General features: G+C 43.9%; 1 protein-coding gene across 2 annotated transcripts in view; it reads left to right on the forward strand.

Moving 5' to 3' along the window:
- The window catches only part of RAB31 (RAB31, member RAS oncogene family), a 99,389-nt gene that overhangs the window by 34,362 nt on the left and 43,819 nt on the right, over nucleotides 1-21,208 (forward strand). For both annotated transcript variants that reach the window (XM_084618803.1, XM_084618804.1), the window contains one exon: nucleotides 17,802-17,881. In XM_084618803.1, coding sequence (XP_084474929.1) covers nucleotides 17,802-17,881 — 80 coding nt within the window. Of the gene's footprint in view, nucleotides 1-17,801; nucleotides 17,882-21,208 lie in introns of those variants that run through there.

Below are 21,208 nucleotides of genomic sequence, written 5' to 3' on the forward strand. Positions count from 1 at the left end.
CCTTTTAATTAAGACCAATATAGTTATTTTCATTGAGACATCCATCAAAGACACATAGTTGCAAGAGAGCAAGAGCACAGGAGAATGGGCGAGCTTTGGCTGAGGTTTTGCTGGGCAGACCTTGCAATGAGCAAAAGAGTTAAAGGACTCCAGGGTGATGGAGTATGTGGAGTGGAGAGATAGAGAAGAGGGGACTTAGAGCAGTGAATGTTGATGGATTAGAAGTAATGGATTGGGGAAAAGGAGGAGGCAGGTGAGAAATGTTGGAAGACACAAGGTGGTGGTCAGATGGGGAATTCAACAGTGCAGAGCCAGTGGGAGAGCTGATCCAGGGTTGCAGGTTAAATGAGGAGGTGAGTTTGAGAAGACAAGAGGCTAGGGTTCAGATGGTAACTTGGTTTGTATAAAGTTTCCACTTGTTTATCAGACCCTAGATAACTAAAATTTTTCATGTTCACTCTCTTGATTGGTACATCTCTGTATGTCAACAGGGACCTGCTTTGTAGAGAAGCTCAGATGATGAACCAAAAAGATCTGATTCTTTTGTGAACGTGATTCCACAAAGTGCAGCAAGTGTACAACATTGTTACATTTTGATTTTGTTTCCCTCTGATTGTGTTGACACGCAGAGTAACCCTCCAGTCAGCAAACTTATGTTTGAGGATGTGTGACATCCCTCCACAACCACCAGGTGCTATTCACAATCACAAGGTCCCCATGGCAATTACAACAATTGCTCACATGGAAAAATAGTTAGGAAAGTCAGAGTTTTTAGCTGTCTTGTAGACAATAAGTGATTTGTCCTTTCTGGAAAAAGTTAATTGCACGCTCTCCTTGTACTTTTATTTTCATCTCTACCTTACATGTGGCCCGATCCTCTCTCTTCCTTTACCCCCTGTTCATGCTTCCTTACTCTTTGTCCCCTTTTCCTGCTATCTCTATGTACATGCTTCCCTGACACTTGGTTTCTTTTTCTCCTGAATACACTGTATGTTGCTGGTCCCTTTACTCACCTTGCTATCCTGGATGTACTGTCTAGCTGTCTAATTTCCTCCATTCTTTGTGCTGTTATGGCAGGTGTCATGAGGGAGTGCTAATACACAGTTAACAGTTTTTAGCTGTTTTAGCTGGGGGCACTGTCCAGTCTTTGCAGAAGTGCTGCATTGTTAGCTTTGTGATGGAGTTTCTTTTGTAGGCAGCTGTGGCAAGCAGCAGGAGTTAGCTCTGTGCCTTCATCTCTAACTAGAATCAATTCTTGAGGCAGAGTTGCTCACTGGGAATCAGATGTTGGTGTTTTGTCTGAAACAGAGGATTGCTTGTGTGCTGTTTGTGACCACCTCTGTTCAAGGACTGGTGTATATAGTGCAAAATAAACAAGTTGAGCTAAGAATATACCCAGATTTCATGTCACTACTTCTGATGGAAAGCTGACCTGCAAGGCACTGGACATCTGATATTGAATGGGTAGCAAGATTCTGCTCTTTATTTTCAACTTAAAACTCTCTTGCAGGGATGGTTATTGCACTGAATTTGCAGTATGTGTGGGTGGGTGGGAAGGGAAATGTGTAAGAAAAAGTTCCAGCAAATTAGCTGGAAATATGCAATAGCTTGTAAATAATGAATATGCAATAGCTTGTTAATGAATATTGATTGCAGACTGTCTCTCGGGTCCACACACAGCTTAGCAAAACAATTCGGTAAACTGGCATTTTCTACAGTGCGTTGCAGTGCTCAAAGAAATATAAAATTGAAAAAAATAGGTTTTTGGCTGTAATGCGTGAGTTTTATAAATTGCTTACTTGGGGCATTCCAAAGATGTTACATCCACAGACAATCTGCAGTGCTAAGTTGTGAAAAAAAATTTTAATATCTGTATTTTACATTGTTGCTGTTTTTGAGAGATTTTTGAAGAAGTTTGTTGAAGTAGCCCGGGCATCAGTCCATAGGCCACGTCACCTCCATCTATCACGCTTCTGTTTTGACTGGTCTTTATTTTACACTTGGAAGGCTTTAAAATGGCCTTACAGGTAACGCTGGTCAGAAATGTTGCAATGAAACAAGGTTCATTGGAAAATACAGGTCTTTCAAGCCCAGAATTTCTCACAAAAGCAAGTAGTGTTTGATGAACCACAGAAACCTGACTGGTTCCCTGTCCGTTAACTTGGCGGACTCTGGGGCAGCCCCAACGTGTGGTCTGTTCTGGGGCTAGGAACCTAGCGCTTTGAAGATCTGAGGCTCTGGAGCAGTCCCACCGTGCAGATTGCCATGGGTTGGGAACTCCAGGGCTTCCAGGCTCTTGCAGCAGAGCAGGGAGCATGACACCTCTGGCTCTAACTCGGGTTTGGCTTCTGGCTCTGTAGCTGGAAGCCCGAGAAGTACCATCTCAAGTTATGGCTCTCAGTTTATGGCTCCAGCCCAGCAGTTTCCAGTGAATCATTTCAGTGAGCAGCTGCTGGAGATTGGGAAGCACACTTTGTTTTGGTAATGAGAATTTTGTGAATCCCTTGGCTTTTAAGACATTTTAAGAATGTCATAGGTCCATTGCAATAGACCTCTGCCAGTTGTTGCCAGCTGAGGATCTGGCCGTTGGTGAGTAGCTTCCATTTCTATGTAAGCATGTAAATCAAAGTAACCCTTCACTTTGGAGTTAAGACACAGTGACAATCTCCTTGGGTCAGGGAGTAGAGCTGGGCTGGAAACACTTTTTGAGATTTCATAATTTCTCCTTTTCCATCTCAGGAGGAAACCAAAACCTTTTGAAGTCATTTTTTTGTGAAAAATGAGACACCATGTGCCCCTCCCTAGAATAGCCAGGTTGTCAGGGCCCTCTGGTGGCATATTGGAGATCCAAGTTTAAGTCTTTAGTCTGCCTCATTTGGACCAGGGACTTGAAGCTACATATCTCAGGTGAGTATCCGAACCACCAAGCTATTGGATATTCTGGGGTGGGTCTCTCTTTTTGACCAGAAATTCCTCCCTGGACCCGAGAAACCTTTCTCATCAAAACTGGCATGTTCCTGTGAAAAATTTCAGTTTTGACGAATTGATGTTTTCCAATGAAAAACCATTTAATCAAAAAATTCCTGACCATCAGGGAGTAGGAGTCTGCATCTCAACTGTTAGTTTTGGTTTCTCTGTTTTTAATGTGTGCATCTTAAAATTAAAACAAATCTGAGGACTCCTAGTTTATTTAATCAGAATGCCATAAGCTAGCAGGACCAGATGGATCAGAGAACACTGCATGGAGAACTGCTTGTAAAAAAGAGTGACTGCTTCCAGAAGCCTGTTAGTCCACCTAACTATTTTCAGTCTCCCAGTGCAACTCCAGATGTCTGCCATACATGTAATACAGCTAGCAAGCATGGACATCTTGAAACTGATGCCTCAGTTAAGATTTTAGGACAATGTTAGGTAACCTTAGAAGCATTTTGAACAGAAATTTTTGCATTATGTGTCCATCTCTGTATACCCTGCAATGAACGCTGCTAGGAAAGTGAATTTATTTTTAATATTAGCTGTTGAGCCAGACATCTTCAATAGTTTCCATCTCTCTCCCATGGACATTACAGGTTGCAATAGGATGTCAGAACAGTTTAAGGCTTAGTGGCCTGAGAAGCAGATGGGCACCGTTGGTATTTATTTTTTTATATTTATAATTTTCAGAAAAGATTGCAAATGTATATATGGATATAAAATGCACAGATACTAGATTATATCCGTTTCCTCCCACCTTTTGTATGTCACTAGTTTTTAAGTTCTTAGTGTCAGGGTCTGTCTTCATATTTGCTTATACAATTCCTAGTACAATGGGGCCCCAATCATGCTTGAGGTCTCTGGGCATTACTTTAATATATAACAATGAGATGATGATAAATAACATTGCCATATTCCCAGGAAGAAGGAAAGATTATTTTTCTCTATGGGAGAGCAAAAGACACACAAGTATTAAGGAATGTCATAAGTGAAGTTATTGTCCCTCAAGAGATTCCCTGACTAATGAGAGGGATATAGTGATGGGAAGATATGTAAGCATTTCCTGAGAGATTGTTAAAATTACAAAATAAGCCACACAAACCTGCAACATGGCAGAACAGACAAAATTATCCATACTACTTCTAAGTAAAGAAGATAGTCAAGAAACTATACATGCATGAGTTTACTCACATAGTGGGATGTACAGATTGTATGTGAAAGAAAACTACATGTTGAATAATCACACACAAGAAAGGGTGCCAAAACTTTGCAACAGATGTCCAGCCTAGAGGGCTGTGTGAGATCTAGAGATATGGACATGCATATAGACACTATCCAGCACTCAGGCAAAAATGCCCGATTTGCTCTAAGTGTAACCATTTTGCTAACCAGTGCAAATACTGTAAAAGAAAAACACAGCAAAGGAAACCAATGTGCATTGAATCCATATAGCAACTGCACCAGTAGACAAAGGCTGGTCTATATCAAATGAACACCAATGGCTTACAAAATGGCCTTGGATGCTGACTCCACAGCTGTGTATTTAGACCCATATATGGTCCTCATCACTGTAGAAGTGGAGTACTTTACTATTATTAATGGATTTTAGTCTCACAACACTCCTGACAGGTAGATTTATAATCCTCATTTAACACACAGAACTGAGACACAGGAGGTTAAGAGCAGGGTCGTACAGAAACTCTGTAGCTGAGTCAGGAATTGAACCCAGTTTTTTCAAGTCTCAAGCCACTGACTTAACCACAAGACCATCATTCCTCCCTAGGGTACAGCTGGACAGATGACGAGGCAGACAAATGTGCTTGAAAGCAAGAATTGCAGTTCCTATTTCTACAGGGAAAAAATATCACTTCACTCTGCAACATGAGAGAGAAGTAAGCTTGGCTTTGTAACTATTACAGGGCATAGAACACCTATTTCAGGCCTGGAATCAGGCCAGCAATTGAAAATAATAAATACGTGGTTTTGACTCAAAACTTTACTGAAGAAATATACAGACTTAGTTGAAGGACAGGAAAAGTGATATTATATACTAAATTACTGTAAACAAAGATATACAACATATCATACATGCAGCCAGGAATGTACATGTGGTGCTGATGGACAGACTACTGAAAGAATTACAGTGTTTCTTGTCAGGAGATGTAATTGAATAAGTGGAGGAACCTACAGAATAAGAACATCCTCATTGACACAGAATCAAATCTGGATCGCTGTGCTTGTACTTTGACCCCCGCCCAAGGGATTGAATGCCAGCATTAGAAGGGAGCATTATCACATACCAGCTAGACATGAAATTCTGGGAGAGAAGGCATGTGCCAAATTTTTCATCATTTTTGATGCATCAAATGGCTTTGGGTAAATCCCTCTTACATAGGAGAGTAAACAACTGTGCATTTAACAGGCCATTAAGCAGGCACTGTTTCCACTGCCACACTTGCAGCCAACTGTCCCGGGATTGGAGCGGAGTCCGAGAGAGCAAGAGAACTGTGAGAGACAGCGAGAGCCCAAGAAAAAGCTGCAGAAGCAGCAGCATGAACTGGCGGTGGTGGAGTGGAGAGGCATAGGGGACTTCCCAGGGGTGAGGGGGGATAGACCCTGGGGTGCCAGTTCCACAGGGAACCCCGACCAAATCTCCAGCCTGCTCAAAGGCAGTGAGGTAGGCATCCACATCTCCTCCCCACCCTTAACCACAGGCAGCAATTAGAGAACTATGCAGCAACTCTTGCACAGCATTGGTGGTGTAAGACCGTGCCTAATCTGGTGTGGCACTCTACATACCAAGAATACAATGCCAGACATGTACAAGTTCTGCAGAGTGCCAGGGATAATGAATAAAGTGCCAATTCCAGAAAATAGGACTCTTATTTGGAAGAAATTCTGTCAAAGTATAAAGATGGTTCTTTTTTATAAAGAGGTAAGGACATGCTGAGTAATTAAAGTTCTATGTGAGAGATGGCTATAGAGATAAAAGATCATCCTCCACTGGGGAATGCAGAGATTGCCCCACTCCCAGAGTCGGAGCAGGAGGTGCTGCTCAGTGAGTAGATTCTTGTCTGTTTCACACAAGCCACTCAAAAATAAATAAATAAAATAAATCTTCTCTGAGAAGAGCACGACATACTCTTAAATGTCCTTTGCATCCACACTGGGCCAGATGGAAAAATGAACTTTTAAAAAATAAATAAAAATAACCCTCACTTTGAAATATATGTTCTTTTGACTGTGGAAGCAAAGAGTTAGGGCACCTGAGCATAGGTTCTCCTCATGATGGCAGACTCAGTTTAAGGGCATAGACTCCTTTTACCTTCATGAGTCAGAGGTGAAAGAGAGCAGGTCAGTCTAAAGGTTGCTCTTGGATTTTCACCTGTCCATTTAATCTGTAGTGGTATTTGCTGATTTGACACATCTACAGATGGAAGCACTTTGAATGCAGCAGAAGCTATTTCTAATTCTCACTAAGCACTACTGCTAACGACCGCATTCTCTCTGGGACAGTTCCAGAACACACCTGTTGAATCCCCTGGTCTCCTGGAGGGTGGTAAGTTACGCCTCCAGTAGAGCCTTCAGACCAACCAGTAAAACAAAATTTTTTGTGAACAGAGAGGCTGTGTTTAAGACTGGTTTCAGAGTAACAGCCGTGTTAGTCTGTATTCGCAAAAAGAAAAGGAGTACTTGTGGCACCTTAGAGACTAACCAATTTATTAGAGCATAAGCTTTCGTGAGCTACAGCTCACTTCATCAGATGCATATCGTGGAAACTGCAGCAGACTTTATATATACACAGAGAATATGAACCAATACCTCCTCCCACCCCACTGTCCTGCTGGTAATAGCATTGGTTCATATTCTCTGTGTATATATAAAGTCTGCTGCAGTTTCCACGATATGCATCTGATGAAGTGAGCTGTAGCTCATGAAAGCTTATGCTCTAATAAATTGGTTAGTCTCTAAGGTGCCACAAGTACTCCTTTTCTTTTTGTGTTTAAGACTAGTGCAAGTTTACTGGGCAGAATGGTTCTTTGATTAAAAAATTGTGGTCAGGAGTCTATAGTGCATAACTCATGTATTTTTACACAACCGATAAATATCCAGTCAGGTTCAAATGCTCTTCAAGTTGCCTACTAGAGCCTTTCAAAGTTTCTCCAGGAGCACAAGTGTATTAGTAAAAAATTGCAATGCTGCCTGTTTCTGCTCATCTGGGTAACCATTAAACATTACTGCTAATGTCAGGCATAGAGTACTAGGGCAGGCAGCAAATGGAAAAGCTTTATTTTATTATCATTTGGAGTGGGAGTTAGAAGGTATAGCAGCTCCATGAGAGAAAAGGTAGCCATGTTCCTGACACTCCTCTCAGCTGCTGTGTGGTGATGGATGGGCATCTTTGCAAACAGGATGCAGAATGAGTGACTCAAGAATATTGAGTGCCAGAAACTGGATAGGAAGCTGTGTTCAATATGGAAATCAGCCTTGATCAGAGCTTAAGATGGGTTTCTGGAAAAGTCTACTAATGCTTTCTGATGTGGCATGGCAATTTGCTTGCTTGTAGCTAATAAGCTGCTAATCAGCCACCAATATTACAGTGTGATTGCACTCTACATAGTTACAACTACTGTGAATTTTTATATGCCAGAGACCATTAAAATGTTGCCATGAGCTAATGGGAATGGCTTAGGGGTTGCAATAGAAGCTATAAATCATAGGCTAAAGTACAGCCAAATTCCACAGTGGAAAGAGCAGATATTTTGATGTGCAAAAGCTCAACTGCCAAGTCTGGTCTAGCTGTATTATATAACAGCATCTGGTAGAGCAGCTAGAATGAAAGGTCTCTCAACATTTCCATTTTTGAAGAAACTCATTGATTTCCCCCCCTTCCTCCACAAGGTTAAATGCTGTCCTTCCATATTGTAAACTTGGCATACAGGTTGCCTGTCCAGAGGCAGATTTTGTTTCAATTTAAAAATGATGTACCGGTAAATTGTCTTGAAATTATGGGTGGCAAATGTTGTCGATAGCTACCGGTGTGGTGCTCCGCTCTTGTTCGATGATAACAGTCGGCTGTGTGCGTGTTCCCTCTGTGTGCTGTCCCAACTCTGCGCAGATAACTAACACAGCAGACCCCGAGAGAACCCCCAAAAACCACAAACTCTAGTAAGGTACAAAGGAACCTGAGCCAGGTTTATTGTCATACGAAGCACGGTAATAGTTCCCTATAGACTCTACAGGGCATACTACGAATTTTTGCTCCCTGGTAATAGACATAGCTCAGTCAGTGGCGGGACACTCCACTGCCCCCTAGGCTGGTCAAAGATATGCACTCCGGGACCTACTTTTATACCGTTGCAGGACTGGTTACTCATCATAGTTCAAACGAATCTATCCATCATGTTGTCCTTTTGACCCTGTCTTTAAGATGAACCTGCCTGTTCCTTGTTATGTCTATGGAGTGTCTTGCCACCGTCTTGGCACAAGTTCCTCTCATTAGCACGTGTGTGTGTGTGCCTCTAACAACCTTTTCTTGCCAACTTCTGTGAGGGGGACCTGCCTCTGGCTCACAGCCCAGCTTTGCTTATCACTGCCTGGAGGTACTTTGGTTCAGGCTTCAGGCCTCAGACTGGGCCTCTGATACAAGAATTTGTTTCAGGGCCTCCTCTTACTACAGCAAAAAAGGGTTTGTTTTTTTTTCTTCTGACAATTTCAACTTTTTAATATTTGCTTTATGTAAGAAAAATTTTACCTAAATAGATGAAATTTTACCACTTAAAAAGAGGGCCACCACTCCCTTTATCACATTGGTGAATGAAGCTCCAGTGGTGTGACAAAGAAGAGAATTTGGTTTAAACAGTCTACAGAATAGACTAGTGGCTCTGTTATTTGTCAATCTGTATTGAAACTGCCAAGATGGCATGAACATGAGACTGAAAACCAGGAACTCTTGAATTCTAATGCCAGCTTCCACGCTGAGGTGTGGGCCCAATCTGGCTCCCATTGAAATCAATGAGAATGCTGTCAGTGGGAGCAGAATCGTGTCCTCACTCTGATGTTGGACAAGTCACTCAATCTCTTCATGTCTGAATACGGTAACAATACTTACTTGACTCCAGGGTTTGTCATGAAGATTCATTAACACATTTGCCACAACCACTGCTGGTGCAGATAGGTATATTTTGCACTTGTCTCTGCCAGCCTGGTCCATTAACCCCCAAAGTAGGAGGGCAGATGGCTGTACTACCTCAAGGTTTTGACTGGGGTGGGCAATGCTAATTTCTACTTTGGGTGCGATGGGAGCTACGCCAATAGAGTCTGCCTAAGAGTTGCAATGAATCAGCTCATCACCTGCGTACATTAGCCACACTCTTTCCTTGGCCAGTGTAAGGTAATGTGTCACTCGTGTAGTAGGCTCCCAGCCAATCCACAAGCCAGGAACTGGTCAAGTGACTCCCAGAATGGGTATATGAGCACCACAGGAGGACCAGCAGCTCAGTCTGCTCAAGGCTACTCCAGGGCTTGGAACTCTCTCCTGTCTGATGATGGCAACAGACTCCCCAGGCATTAGCCTGCTCTCAGCCCTGCTCTTGCTGGGCTCTGCTCCCAGTCCTGTTCCAGCCCTGCTCCAGCCTTGCTCCACCCTTGCCCTGGACTCCTGATTCTGGCTCTGACCACTAGGTCTGACTGCTCCAGCTTGGACCACTAGGAATGATCATCGCCCATCCCAGCTGCTGATAGCCAGTGCCTCCTGCTTGTAGGGCTAAGCTGGTTGGCTGCAAGCCTCCTGATGGAGGGGAGTACAAAAGCTCCTTGTGCCCTTGCAACTGTGTCATTGGCCGGACTTTAATCCGCTGAGTTGGCTGGACTTTAATCCACTGAGGTGCCTCGTCCAGGGAACACCATCATAGACTCTCCTTGAGAGTATAATCCAACTGTAGAAATCCATAGAGAGAATCCTATTAACTTCAATGCAAGTTGGGTCCGGCACTGAATTTGGCTCAGTGTTTGTAAAGAGCTTTGAAGTGCTCTCTCATTTCAAAGTATTACTAATGTTGAAAAATAGATGCTGTATATGTACTCTAGCTGCTATTAGTAACTATTACTAGGCATTAACATCCTCTGATTTTTCAGGGTTTGGTACTTCAGCTTTTTCAAACTGAAATTTGCTAGATTTAATTTGTAGGGCCAAATTCTGCCCCAAGTTAAAACAGAGGTGGTGTGTGGGGGGGGAGGGATGCAGGATCTCATGCCTTCGCCCCCAGATTGCTCATCACATCATGCTGCAGGGCCCCCTCCCTTCAGAGCAGCTGAGTCAGCGAGCTGTGTTGTGCAGGGAAAGGCAGAGGCAGGAGCAGAGGAACTGCTTGGAGTTGCACAGAGGGGCTGCTGCTTTCCCAGAGGGGTGGGGTGGGGCGGGGCTGCTTTCTGGAAGGGGAGGGTTGCTACAAGGAGGGGCATGACTTGAGCTGTACTGGGGTTGTGCCCTCCCACTGTCAGGAGGCACGGGTCATTTACCCAGTGCAGAATTTGTCTCTACAAATCTTGTGGCACCCTGTACCTCAAAGTAGCACCCTGGAGCCCCCGTATTCACCACTGTCACGTAATTATGATATGTTTTGTACAAAGTATGCCTTTTGAGTACTTGTTTTGATCTGTTGAACATTATTCTGTTGGATTGTATGTGCTATCTTTATATGTGAAGTTATAGAGCATTATATGTGTTGCCAAAATATGTTGGACAGCCAAGCTTTCAGTTGCAACAAAGGACCCGCCAGACATGTGCTGATGGCCCATTAAAGGGAATCCACTCTCCCAACAGCCATCCCAGAGACTTCTCAGAGAGAACACATGCGCAATGGAGACTGTTTGACCTAGGGTTGCCAACCCTCCGGGATTGCCAGGAGTTTGCCAGAATCTGCCTCAATCTCCCAGTTGCTATTGAAAGCAATCCAAGAGATTTTAATAGGCCAAAAGTCCAGTTAGTGGTGCAGTAGGGCTAAGGCAGGCTCCCTACCTGCCCTGGCTCCGCATAGCTCCCGGAAGCGGCCAGCATGTCTGGCTCAGGGGTGGTCAGGGGGTCTCTGTGTGCTGTCCCTTCCCCAACTCTGCAGCTTCGTGGCCAATGGGACCTGTGGGGGCAGCACCTGCAGGCAGGGGAAGCGCGCAGAGCTGCCTGGCTGCCCCTGAGCCTAGGAGCTGGATCTGCTGGCCGCTTCTGGGAGCCACTCGAGGTAAGTGCTGCCCGGCCGGAGCCTGCACCCCTCATCCCCTCCTGCATCCAACTCCCTGCTCCATCCCTCAGCCCCCTCCTGCACCCAAATTCCCTCGCAGAGCCCACACCCCCTCCCACACCCCAACCTTCTGCCCCAGCCCTGAGCCCTCTCTTGCACCCAAACTCCATCCCACACCCAAACACCCTCCCAGAACCGGCACCCCAAATCCCTTCCTGTACTCCAACCCCATGCCCCAGCCTGGTGAAAGTGAGAGAGGGTGGGGGAAAGCGAGCAATGGAGGGAGGGGGAATGGAGGGAGTGGGGGCGGAGCCTCAGAAAAGGGGATGGGCAGGGGCATGACCTTGGGGAGAAGTTGGTGTGGGGCAGGGGGCAAGGGTGTTTGGGTTTGTGCGATTAGACAGTTGGCAACCCTAGCTTGACCAATGTGGAGTGCCTGATTCCCTACATCACAACAAAGATCTTTCTAGCAAGCTGGAAGAAAATATAAGAGGAGAAAGGCCCAGCAATGATGTCACATCTACTCCCCTACCGCAACTCAACACCTGGAAGAACATCTGGAGGACAAAGACTTTGAAATGGGGAAGGGTGGTCCCAGGCTGGAATATAATCCCAGCCTGTGTATTAAGGAACTGTAACCTGCTTGTACCATCTGTCTGGGTGAGAGAAACTGTATGATTCGGCTCTTGCTTAGACTAAAAGTTTTAGATTTAGAAAGCGGGTTTACGTTCTATTTTCTTAAGGTAACTATCTCCAGAGGTGAAAGTAAGCCTCCCCCCCCCCCGGACCCCTTAAGTTACTTTCACCCCTGACTATCTCTGACCACTTATAATCACTTAAAATCTGTCTTTCTGTAGTTAATAAATCTGTTTTATATTTTATCTAAACCAGTGAGTTTTGGTTGAAGGGCTTAGGAAATCTCAGCTCAGGTTAACAAGGGCTGTTGCACATCCACTACCCTTTTGTTGGAGTGGCAAACTAGGTAGTGAACTTACGCTGGTCAGGCTTCTGACCAAGGGGTGCCGGAATAGGGGGAGACAAGGGGCCATGGCCTTCCCACTTTTGAAAGTGGACTGTCCTGGTCCATCCACTTTTTGCCTTGGGCCCAGCCTCCTGCTCCTTCTCTTTCCTCTGCGGCCCTGACCACCAGCCTGGCTGGAAGCCGGAGCCTGGCCTGGGTAAGTGTGGCCAAGGGAACCCAGGCAGCTGTTGGGAGCTGCGGGCCCTCCACCTGCTGGGGATGGGGGTGGGGTCCTGAAAGCAGCCCCCAGCCTGTGTCCTTTACTCCCAAGGCAGATGGAGAGTCTGTGGCTCCCCATAGCTGCCTGGGTGGCTCTTACTATGGCCTGGGTGTGGCTCTTTGGCCCCTGAGGCCCTGTCCACAGGCCAGGCCAGAAGCAGGAGTTGGGTAGGGGTAAGAGATGTGCAGGCAGCTGTGGAGACCTGCAGACCCTCCACCTGCCCTGGGCGAGGCACCCAAGGGGCAGAGACATGGGCTGGGGGCCACTCTCAGGGCCCCCCACCACCACCCAGGGCAGGTTGAGCATTCATGGCTCCCCAGCCCCACTCTGGTTTCCAGGTTGGCTGGGGGGGGGGGCAGGGCAGGGCCACAGAAGGGCAGGGCCTGCCCCCCACCCCCCACCTGTTAGGACAAATCCACTGCCCCTTCTTCTGACCAGTGCAAGGCTGGGCAGCTGGGGGGGATTGGCTGGAGCCTCCCTATTGATGGTTCATGAATGGCAAGGAGATCATTTATGTAACTCAGTTGGATGTGTCCCTGCCTGTGGATGTCTGTGTAAGTGCAGTACTTGCCAGAGGTTTGTAGCTTGCCATCAGCATCACAGTGTGAGGGATATCCCAGGTTGGTCGGTTTTGGAGGGCTCTGCGGTACTACAGACCAGGTTGCATCCCAGTCACACCCATATATAAAGCTTTTTTTAACAATCCACGTTTTTTAACCAAAATGGGAAGTTAGTCACAGGATCTCCTGTGGTTCCAAAGCAAGCTGTTTTTTCAATGTGTGTGTTCTTATGCAAGTTCTTTTATGTAAAATATTGTGCAGTATTCTTGTGTATTTGTGTTTGCAAAACCCCATAGTCATAGATGGATTCTTACCTAATTCATCTTATATAAAAAACCCACCCATTGCTTGGAAAGAGACGGTAGTCAAGAATAAAACAATTGCTACTGCATCTTATATAATTATGAGACTGCTGTTTAGTGAGCAGTCATATGTGTAGTTTCTTTGTGAGATTGGTGCTTGTACCATTTCAGATGGAAGAATAATTAAGGTAAACTCTTTAGGCTCTTCAGTATATGTTTGTAAATTGCCCAGCACACTAGGCCCTTCACCTGGCTGAGGTCTCTGGATGCTACTGCATTATAAAGGTTAAATAATAAGGCCCCACTTATGCAAGTGAGTAACTCCCTAGTCCAGTTGAACTCCTTGGGCTACTCACATTCTTAAACATTTGCAGGATTGAGGCCTAGATTTATGTTTAAAAAAAAAACCTCTCTCTCCTCCAAATTTAAACTAAGGAAATAGAGGAAGTCAAGGTTTTTTTTAACTTTCCTTGCCTCTGTATGGAGACTTAGTACAGCGGATGGTTACACCAATCAGCTGTCCGTCCTTGGAATGTGACTTCAGAAATATATTGGACTCTTACTTTCTCTAATCTTCACTTATACTTGTGATATATTATAAGCAATTTATGCGTAAATTCCTGTTAGTTTGTAAATTGGCTGCTAAAATCCAGTAATCCTACTTGAGGCTGTATATTTCCAGCATTTTCCTTTACAGTGATGTGAGCATAGAGGAGCCAGATTGTGTGGTGTTCTGTGTATGTTTAAGTATCAGGGTACAGAAGCTTCCGGGTATGTCTGTTCAGCAGCTGGGAGCACGCCTTCAACTTTGAGAGAGCAGGATTCTGTGAGTCAAGTTGAAGTGTGTTCAGTATGGGAGGGTAGCAGCCAGGAGCTATCCACATTTTGAATAAAAACTGGCCTGTCTCATGAGATTTCCAGATCAGTTTTGCAGAGCAGAGGGAGACTTGGATAAAATTCTGAACTCTGTGTACTTCTCCCACTGAACAGTCAGAGGTTCACTTGATGCTATTGAACCTCTCCTTTCTCCTGTTTGCTTATGTCCATACATCTTAGTTTATATTTACATTATGGATGTGTTTATGCTGGGGTGACTAGTGATGACTAAGTATTGTGAAAAAGAAGCAAGGTAAAAAGCAAAACATGACATTAATCCCATGAGCCATGCACCTAATATCCTTCCTTAAGCATAACTTGTTAAAATGAGAGTAAATAAATTCTGCATGCACCCCAGGCATGTGTCAAATATCCCTTTAACTAGAACAAACTTTGTCCTGGATCCCTTGTCACATGGAGTTGTATTTTTTTGTGATTATTTTAAAGAACAAGTTGCCTTTTCCCCCCTCATCAGAGCTCCCCTATTTTACAAGGATGATGACTTCTGAGTAAGTACAGACTCCATTCCTTAGGGTGCAGTTTGATTCCTGGGGGCAGATGCTCAGCTGCTGTAAATTGTCCTAACTCCATCAAAGTCAATAGAGCTGTGGCAGCTTACACGAGCTGATGATTTGCCATCTGGTGTGCGTAGTATGTTTTAATATGTATAGCCACACAGTCTGTCTAAAACAACCAGATTACATGAGTTATGAAAATTGGCAAAGTGCAGAGCTCAGTGAACTGAAGAATAAGGTTGTTGGTGTTACCTGCTTGAACAAATCCTGTTTAGGGTCTGTCCCTGGTGGCAAGACAAGGAACATCCTCAGATCTGAGGGAACAAGGTTTATGGACAGAAGAGCAATACAGCAGGGCAAAGTCCTAAAGCAGATGGTAGCAGAAGTATTTTCTACTGCTCTAGTCTTGACACTATTTTAATGGAATGCATATTACTTGCCAGTAAGCAGCAGATGCCGTCACAAGCTGGGACTTCTCCCACCTGCTTCGTTGCAACAATCCTGCCTTCTTTAGCCTCTGCAAGGTTTGTCTGAAAGGCGATGGTTACTCTATGTTTAGTAAACTTGATTGACTCTGATTTGCAATAAACTATTTCTACTAGTTTTCCAGAGTGGTGTATGGAATGTTCACACATCCCAATCCACTTTCCAAGTGTGGTGGAGCAGGAGGGTGCCCCATTGGACAGGTGCATGAGAATATATTAAAAATTGTCCAGATAATTTTAAAACTAGCTATGGAATGATGGTCAACATTTTATTCCCCTCCCCCACAAATGCTGCTCTAAATATATTCTGAGGGCTAGTCAAAGCAGTCACAAGGGTACAGACTGAGAGCAAGTGCCTTTAGGCTGGAGGCTACTTGAATGCAGGCTGGGTGGCTGGACACATATCTAAGTTTAGCTGCAATTGCTGTGAAGGATGTAAGAGAAATAGAAACCACTAAAGCTTGGTTAATGTAAATGAGAAGTGGGGAAAATCTAAGACTTTAAAATTGGTCAAAGAACTAATTAACATCCTCTTACAAAATGAGACAAGCTCCAAATTCAGCTTGTAGATGCCACAGCCCTGCCAAAGACCAAATCCCTCTCTTTTGTGAGCTGTAATTGGACTTGCCACTGGCCTATTAAGGCAGCTGGAAATAAATATGTATGGCACTGAGGTGGCATCAGGTCTAGTGTCTAATTTTAAACTCTGGAGAGGAAACAACTTAGCCACAAAAGGGAAATGCAATTCCGCTGTGCTCCGTTTGGTTTTCTAAAGCACGGTTAAAATCTGGAATAATTATATTATTCAGTAAAAAGAAAAGGAGTACTAGTGGCACCTCAGAGACTAACCAATTTATTTGAGCATAAGCTTTCGTGAGCTACAGCTCACTTCAGCGGATGCATTCAGTGGAAAATATTATTCAGTGTTGCCACGGAGGACTTCAGTGTGCTGTGCTGTCCTGGGTTTGGTGACTCTGCAGCAACATCAGATGGAAATGATAATGAAGGTGAATTCTGGGGATAATAACAATGTTTGTGGCTATTGACTGGAATCTGCTAGGCTAGTTTTAAATACTGTTGCTCTCTTTTGAACTTTGTATATCGATTGCACATTGCAGATAAACAACAATCTGTGCTTAGTGAATATTTATTATGACTTGGAAGCAGACTAAGTAAGGACAGCCTTGGATTAGAGATGAGAGTTTAAATGATGCTTTTCTAGTAAGCAAGGTTTTCCCACCCTTGATTCTTATACTTTTATTTAAACAAGTGAGAGGGAGTCTAAATATTTGGATTTCTTTTTTCCATCTTCGAAAAAGAAGATCTAGGTCTGCAAAAATGATTACAGAAAAAACACAGCCAAGTTTTCTGTGTTATTTCTATGGTGCCAATAGCATTGCCCTGCCTCAATTTGGAAACCTGTCAATTATATATTAAATGGTTTTAGAAATCTGGACACAAATTGAACTTATTGATCATGGGACTGATTCAATTTCAATGCAATCAGTCGGAGTCTTTCCCACTGACATTTTAATGAGTTGGATTGGGCCTTGGCTCTCGTTGTTAATGTCCATTCAGTAAATGGAAGGGTCTGGATTAATACCTTTTCAACCTCTAGAAAAAGCCCTGTACATTTCTACTGTAGCCTAAGGAATCCCCCTATTTACTTACATCTCCCTGTACTACTTAAGGTTCTATGGAGTGGTCAAGAAGTACTGGAAAATGCATTTTTGGCAGGAAGTCTTGCTGCAGTATAATGCAAGGAACTTCTTTCCTTCCCTATTTTATCCAGAGGTTCTGAATATGCTTCATATGCAGTACTCCTCATATTTATCCCTACTGACTGGGAAGAATGATGAGACTGGTACCCAGTAATGAAAACAGGCTCTCCCACATAGCAATGCAGACAGCAACCACTGAGACACTTGTCCTTCTGTTTTTATTAATACATTCAGTTTCATAGACTCCATAATGCATCCTACAAGTGCATTTCTAGGGGATTATTGCATATCTTGGGTGGTTAAAGTCACTCAGTCCTTGGCTTCGTACCTTATTAAAAGCACCTGAGAGATTCTGTAAATGCTGAGAAAGGCACTTATTTATCTCATAATAAATAGCTAACAAAGTCTTTTCATTTTGGAAGTATACTTACTTGGGCCATCCTTCCTCCAGCCCCACAACTAATTTGCTGCAAGTTGGTTTTGCTCAGCAAAGTAACTATGGATTTTAACATGCAGTGTTTATTTTATTTTGAATGAGTAAATAGCTAAATGTAAACTTTTATAATCAGTGACAATTTATGAATGTAAACTCCCCCACCCCCCACCAAAAAAAGAGTTGAGGTTGTAAAAGGATGGAATTTTAGAAATGCAGAAGAGTTAAATGAATAACTCCAGTTATGATGATGACACTTACAAAAACAGTTAATGAACTATTTTCTTTTTAAACGCTTAACCTGCTCCACTTGCCTGTAGAGTAAGTTTGTTTTTTTGGTTGAAGGGAAAAAAAAAGTGCTGATTAATAATTCCTATTACCACCTGAACAGTGAATTTTTCTACTGAAGTTCAGATATCTGTACCTTGTGAATTTATTGTTCTTCCTTTCATTTGCAGGATACTGGGGTTGGGAAATCAAGTATAGTTTGTCGATTTGTCCAGGATCATTTTGATCACAATATTAGCCCTACTATTGGGTAAGTACCCTGTATAATCTTTTCCTTGGAATGTTTCACTGCTGCCAAAATCGTTGTCATACTTCTATCTCAAGTGTCTTCTCCTCCCCATGTTAACTTCCCTACATTTCCCCCTCACTTCTTTGATGCCCTGTTCTGCACTCCACTAACTTCCCTTTGTGTGTGTGTGTGTGTGTGTGTGTGTGTGTGTCTTGCCTCACTCTCTGCTTATGTTATTCGTTACATTTAGAATAGCCTCTCCATTAATATTGACCAAGTTTTTCTTCCTTCTCAACAACTCCTGAACACTCACCTGATTTGTGAAGCTGTCATGAACACACATCACCACTGTGTTTTGTATTGTACAGACTCATGACTGGAAGCTTTTTACCCTCTAAGCTCTGAGTACAACTATGAAGTAATATAAATAATGCTAGGTTTGGGTCTGCTCTGTGGGTGATGATACATATGCCACTAAATGTCCCCTTTCAATGTGCTAGAGTGACTAGGAAACCTGAGTAATTCAGGACCAGATTGTTCAGTTCTCACGGAAAGCAGAATAGGACGTGAGGCCAAATTATGCTCTTATAACTAAATATGGAGTTGTTCTAGATTTGCACCAATGTAAATGAACAGAACCTGAGTTGTTGTTGTTTCCTATTCTAGGGGCCATGGACCCAGTAAATTCAGATAAATTAATTTGTTACCACTCTCCTTTTAAGTTATCCTCCTCTTCATGGTAGCACCAATCCCTCACCAACAGCCTCTTAGCTCCGGCTGTTGCACTGTGTAAGTTTCCTTTTTACTTGTCAAGAGCTTCTAGTTTCAAATGATGTCTTGGACTGTACAACACTGATGTAGGTCTCAAAATATAGGACTAAATTCAGCCTTGACATAAGTGTGTTCAGTTTCCATTGAAGTCAATAGAATTTGCACTTAACTCCAGGGCTGAATCTGAACTTTTGAATTTAAGAAACCGTGACCTATTCTAAATGATGTTCACCAACACACCTACAACAAAGTAATGGTATTAAGAATTTTACTATTGAAGGATTCCTTAGAGTTCTAAAGTGTAGGTACTGTCAGACAAGGTATAAGTATTAAAAGTACCTACTTTCACATGCAGCAAAGCTCTCTTCTATTCCTGAGAATTCTGCACCAAAAAATTAAAACTTTCTGCAAATTTTATTTGTCAATAAATAAACGTGGAGGCTCCAGCATGGCAGTGGGGAGCATAAGGCCGCTGGCTGCACGAAGGTGGGAGATCACCCTGCAATTGCCCCCCCTTCGGGAAACAATCCTTACACAGCACAAGGGCTGGTCCTGTCCCTTTGCACCAGGCATGAGCAGGCAGGCTCAGCCTGGCAGGATCTAAGTGTGGAGAGGCTCAGTGTGGGAGGATCCAGGTGAGGGGTCAGAGGGTTCTGTGTGGGGCAATCTGGGTGCAGGCAACTCAGTGCGGGGGCCAGGTGTGGAGGAATCTTGATGCAGAGTGGCACATTGAGTGGTTCCAGCTGCAGGGGCAATGGGACGCTGCAGGGGGATCCAGGTGCAGGTGGTTGGGGCTCAGCAGGGAGGTATGGGTGTAGGAGGATAGGGCTCAGCAGTGGGGGGTCTGGGTGTGGGGGAATCAGTAGGGTGGGTCCAGGTGTAGCTGGTTGGGGCTCAGTGGGATGGGGGTCTGGGTGTGGGTGTGGGGGGCTCATGGGGTGATCCAGGTGGAAAGGGGGTGGGGCTCATCAGAGTGAGGGTTCAAGTGCAGGGGGTGGTCTGGATTCAGGAGGTGAAGCTCGGTTGGTTGGAAGGTGCGGGGGGATAAGGCTCGGTGGTGGGTTCTGGATACACATTTAGTGGATATGGGAGCAGCTCCCCATACAGTGACCCTTCCCCCTGTGGTTGAGGAGCAGTGGGGGAAGAGGGGTCAGTGCAGAGCTTCCTGAAGCCAGGGAAGGTTTCTAGGGGTGGGTCTGACCTGGCCCTGGCCACTTCTTGCAGGGAAGAGCAAGTTCTGACCTCCCTCACCCCCAGCGAGCTAAGACTTGCAGCTGAGTCCGGTGCAGGATAGAAGCCACTGGCAAGGGCGTTCCCAGCCCTACCCCCAGCAGTAATGTACCACTCCGCCAGCTGCTCCAGGCACCCAAAATTATGCGCCCGTGCTGCTGGGGAGGGGCACGTGACCAATCTTGTGGCTTCCCTTTGTGTCCCCATCAGAAAGCTTTTTTTTCTGTGAAGAAAAGAAATCTGCTGGGCACATGAATTCTGCATGCACGCAGTAGTGCAAAATTCCCCCATGAGTAGAATTTTTTCTAGGTTTATATTGCATCACATTCTCAGGTTTTAATAAGACCGGACAATACATCATAATCAGACCAAATATAATTCATCTGCATCTATTTTTCACAGAAACTGCAGAACTTCTAAACCGAAAGCATCACAAGCTAGCTCCTGTCAGTCATTTAACTGGGTTTAATTCAGAGTTCTCCTCTTTCCAACACTTATCTCCAAATCCTCAGCCCTGCATCAATTGGAAAACTTTGAAGACACTTGACTTCCCTACGGCTGAGGAAGCTAATACACCTTGTCCGTAAAGGAATTATTTGGGTGTGAACAGTTGCTCTTGTTCTGCAATTTTATTTATTTCATATCTACTTTAATATCATTATGAAAAGTAAGCTTTTTTTGTGTGTGATGTTGAGGTGGCTAAAAGCTTTCAGCTGTAACCCACTGACCTTTGCCTTGGGATGCACAATTGGAATCTCAGCTGGGGATTTTATGACCAGATTCCAATACAGTTTTGGATGACTGAATTTAGCAAATGGAGGAAGGTAGGCGGAGAGGAGGGGGCAAGGAAGAACATCATCACTAGCAGTATTGATTAGGAAGACATTTGCTCATAGTGATTAAATTAATGGGAACCTGATGGGTCCTTTAGTTCTAAACCACTATCAATCCTTTATCAAAGTAAAGATATTCTACCCATATGAGAAGAAAAGACAAATTTTTCATAATTGTCATGTTTAGGGGAAAAAGATTTTATATTTGGAAAAAAAAACCAAAACCCACTTTGGCCCATTAGTGTACTGAGTTAAATATTACTAATGTGTTTTGTTACCTTATGTTTTCTAAGTAGGACAACTACGTAGGTAAGGGTTTGTGTTTTTTTGCCAAATGAAGTAATGTTCTAAATCCACAATTCTAGTAACCTCCTGTAGCTGCTGGTGTTCTGAACTTCCTGTTTTCAAAGCTGTGAAGTGTTGCATAATATGGAGAGCAAAAGAGTGATAGTTGGAAACATACAACCTCAAAATAACCAAAGAAAATACTGTTCTTCCTGTGTTACTTCATCTT

This window comes from Lepidochelys olivacea, assembly GCF_965140295.1.
Source record: "Lepidochelys olivacea isolate rLepOli2 genome assembly, chromosome: 2".
NCBI lineage: Eukaryota > Metazoa > Chordata > Testudines > Cheloniidae > Lepidochelys > Lepidochelys olivacea.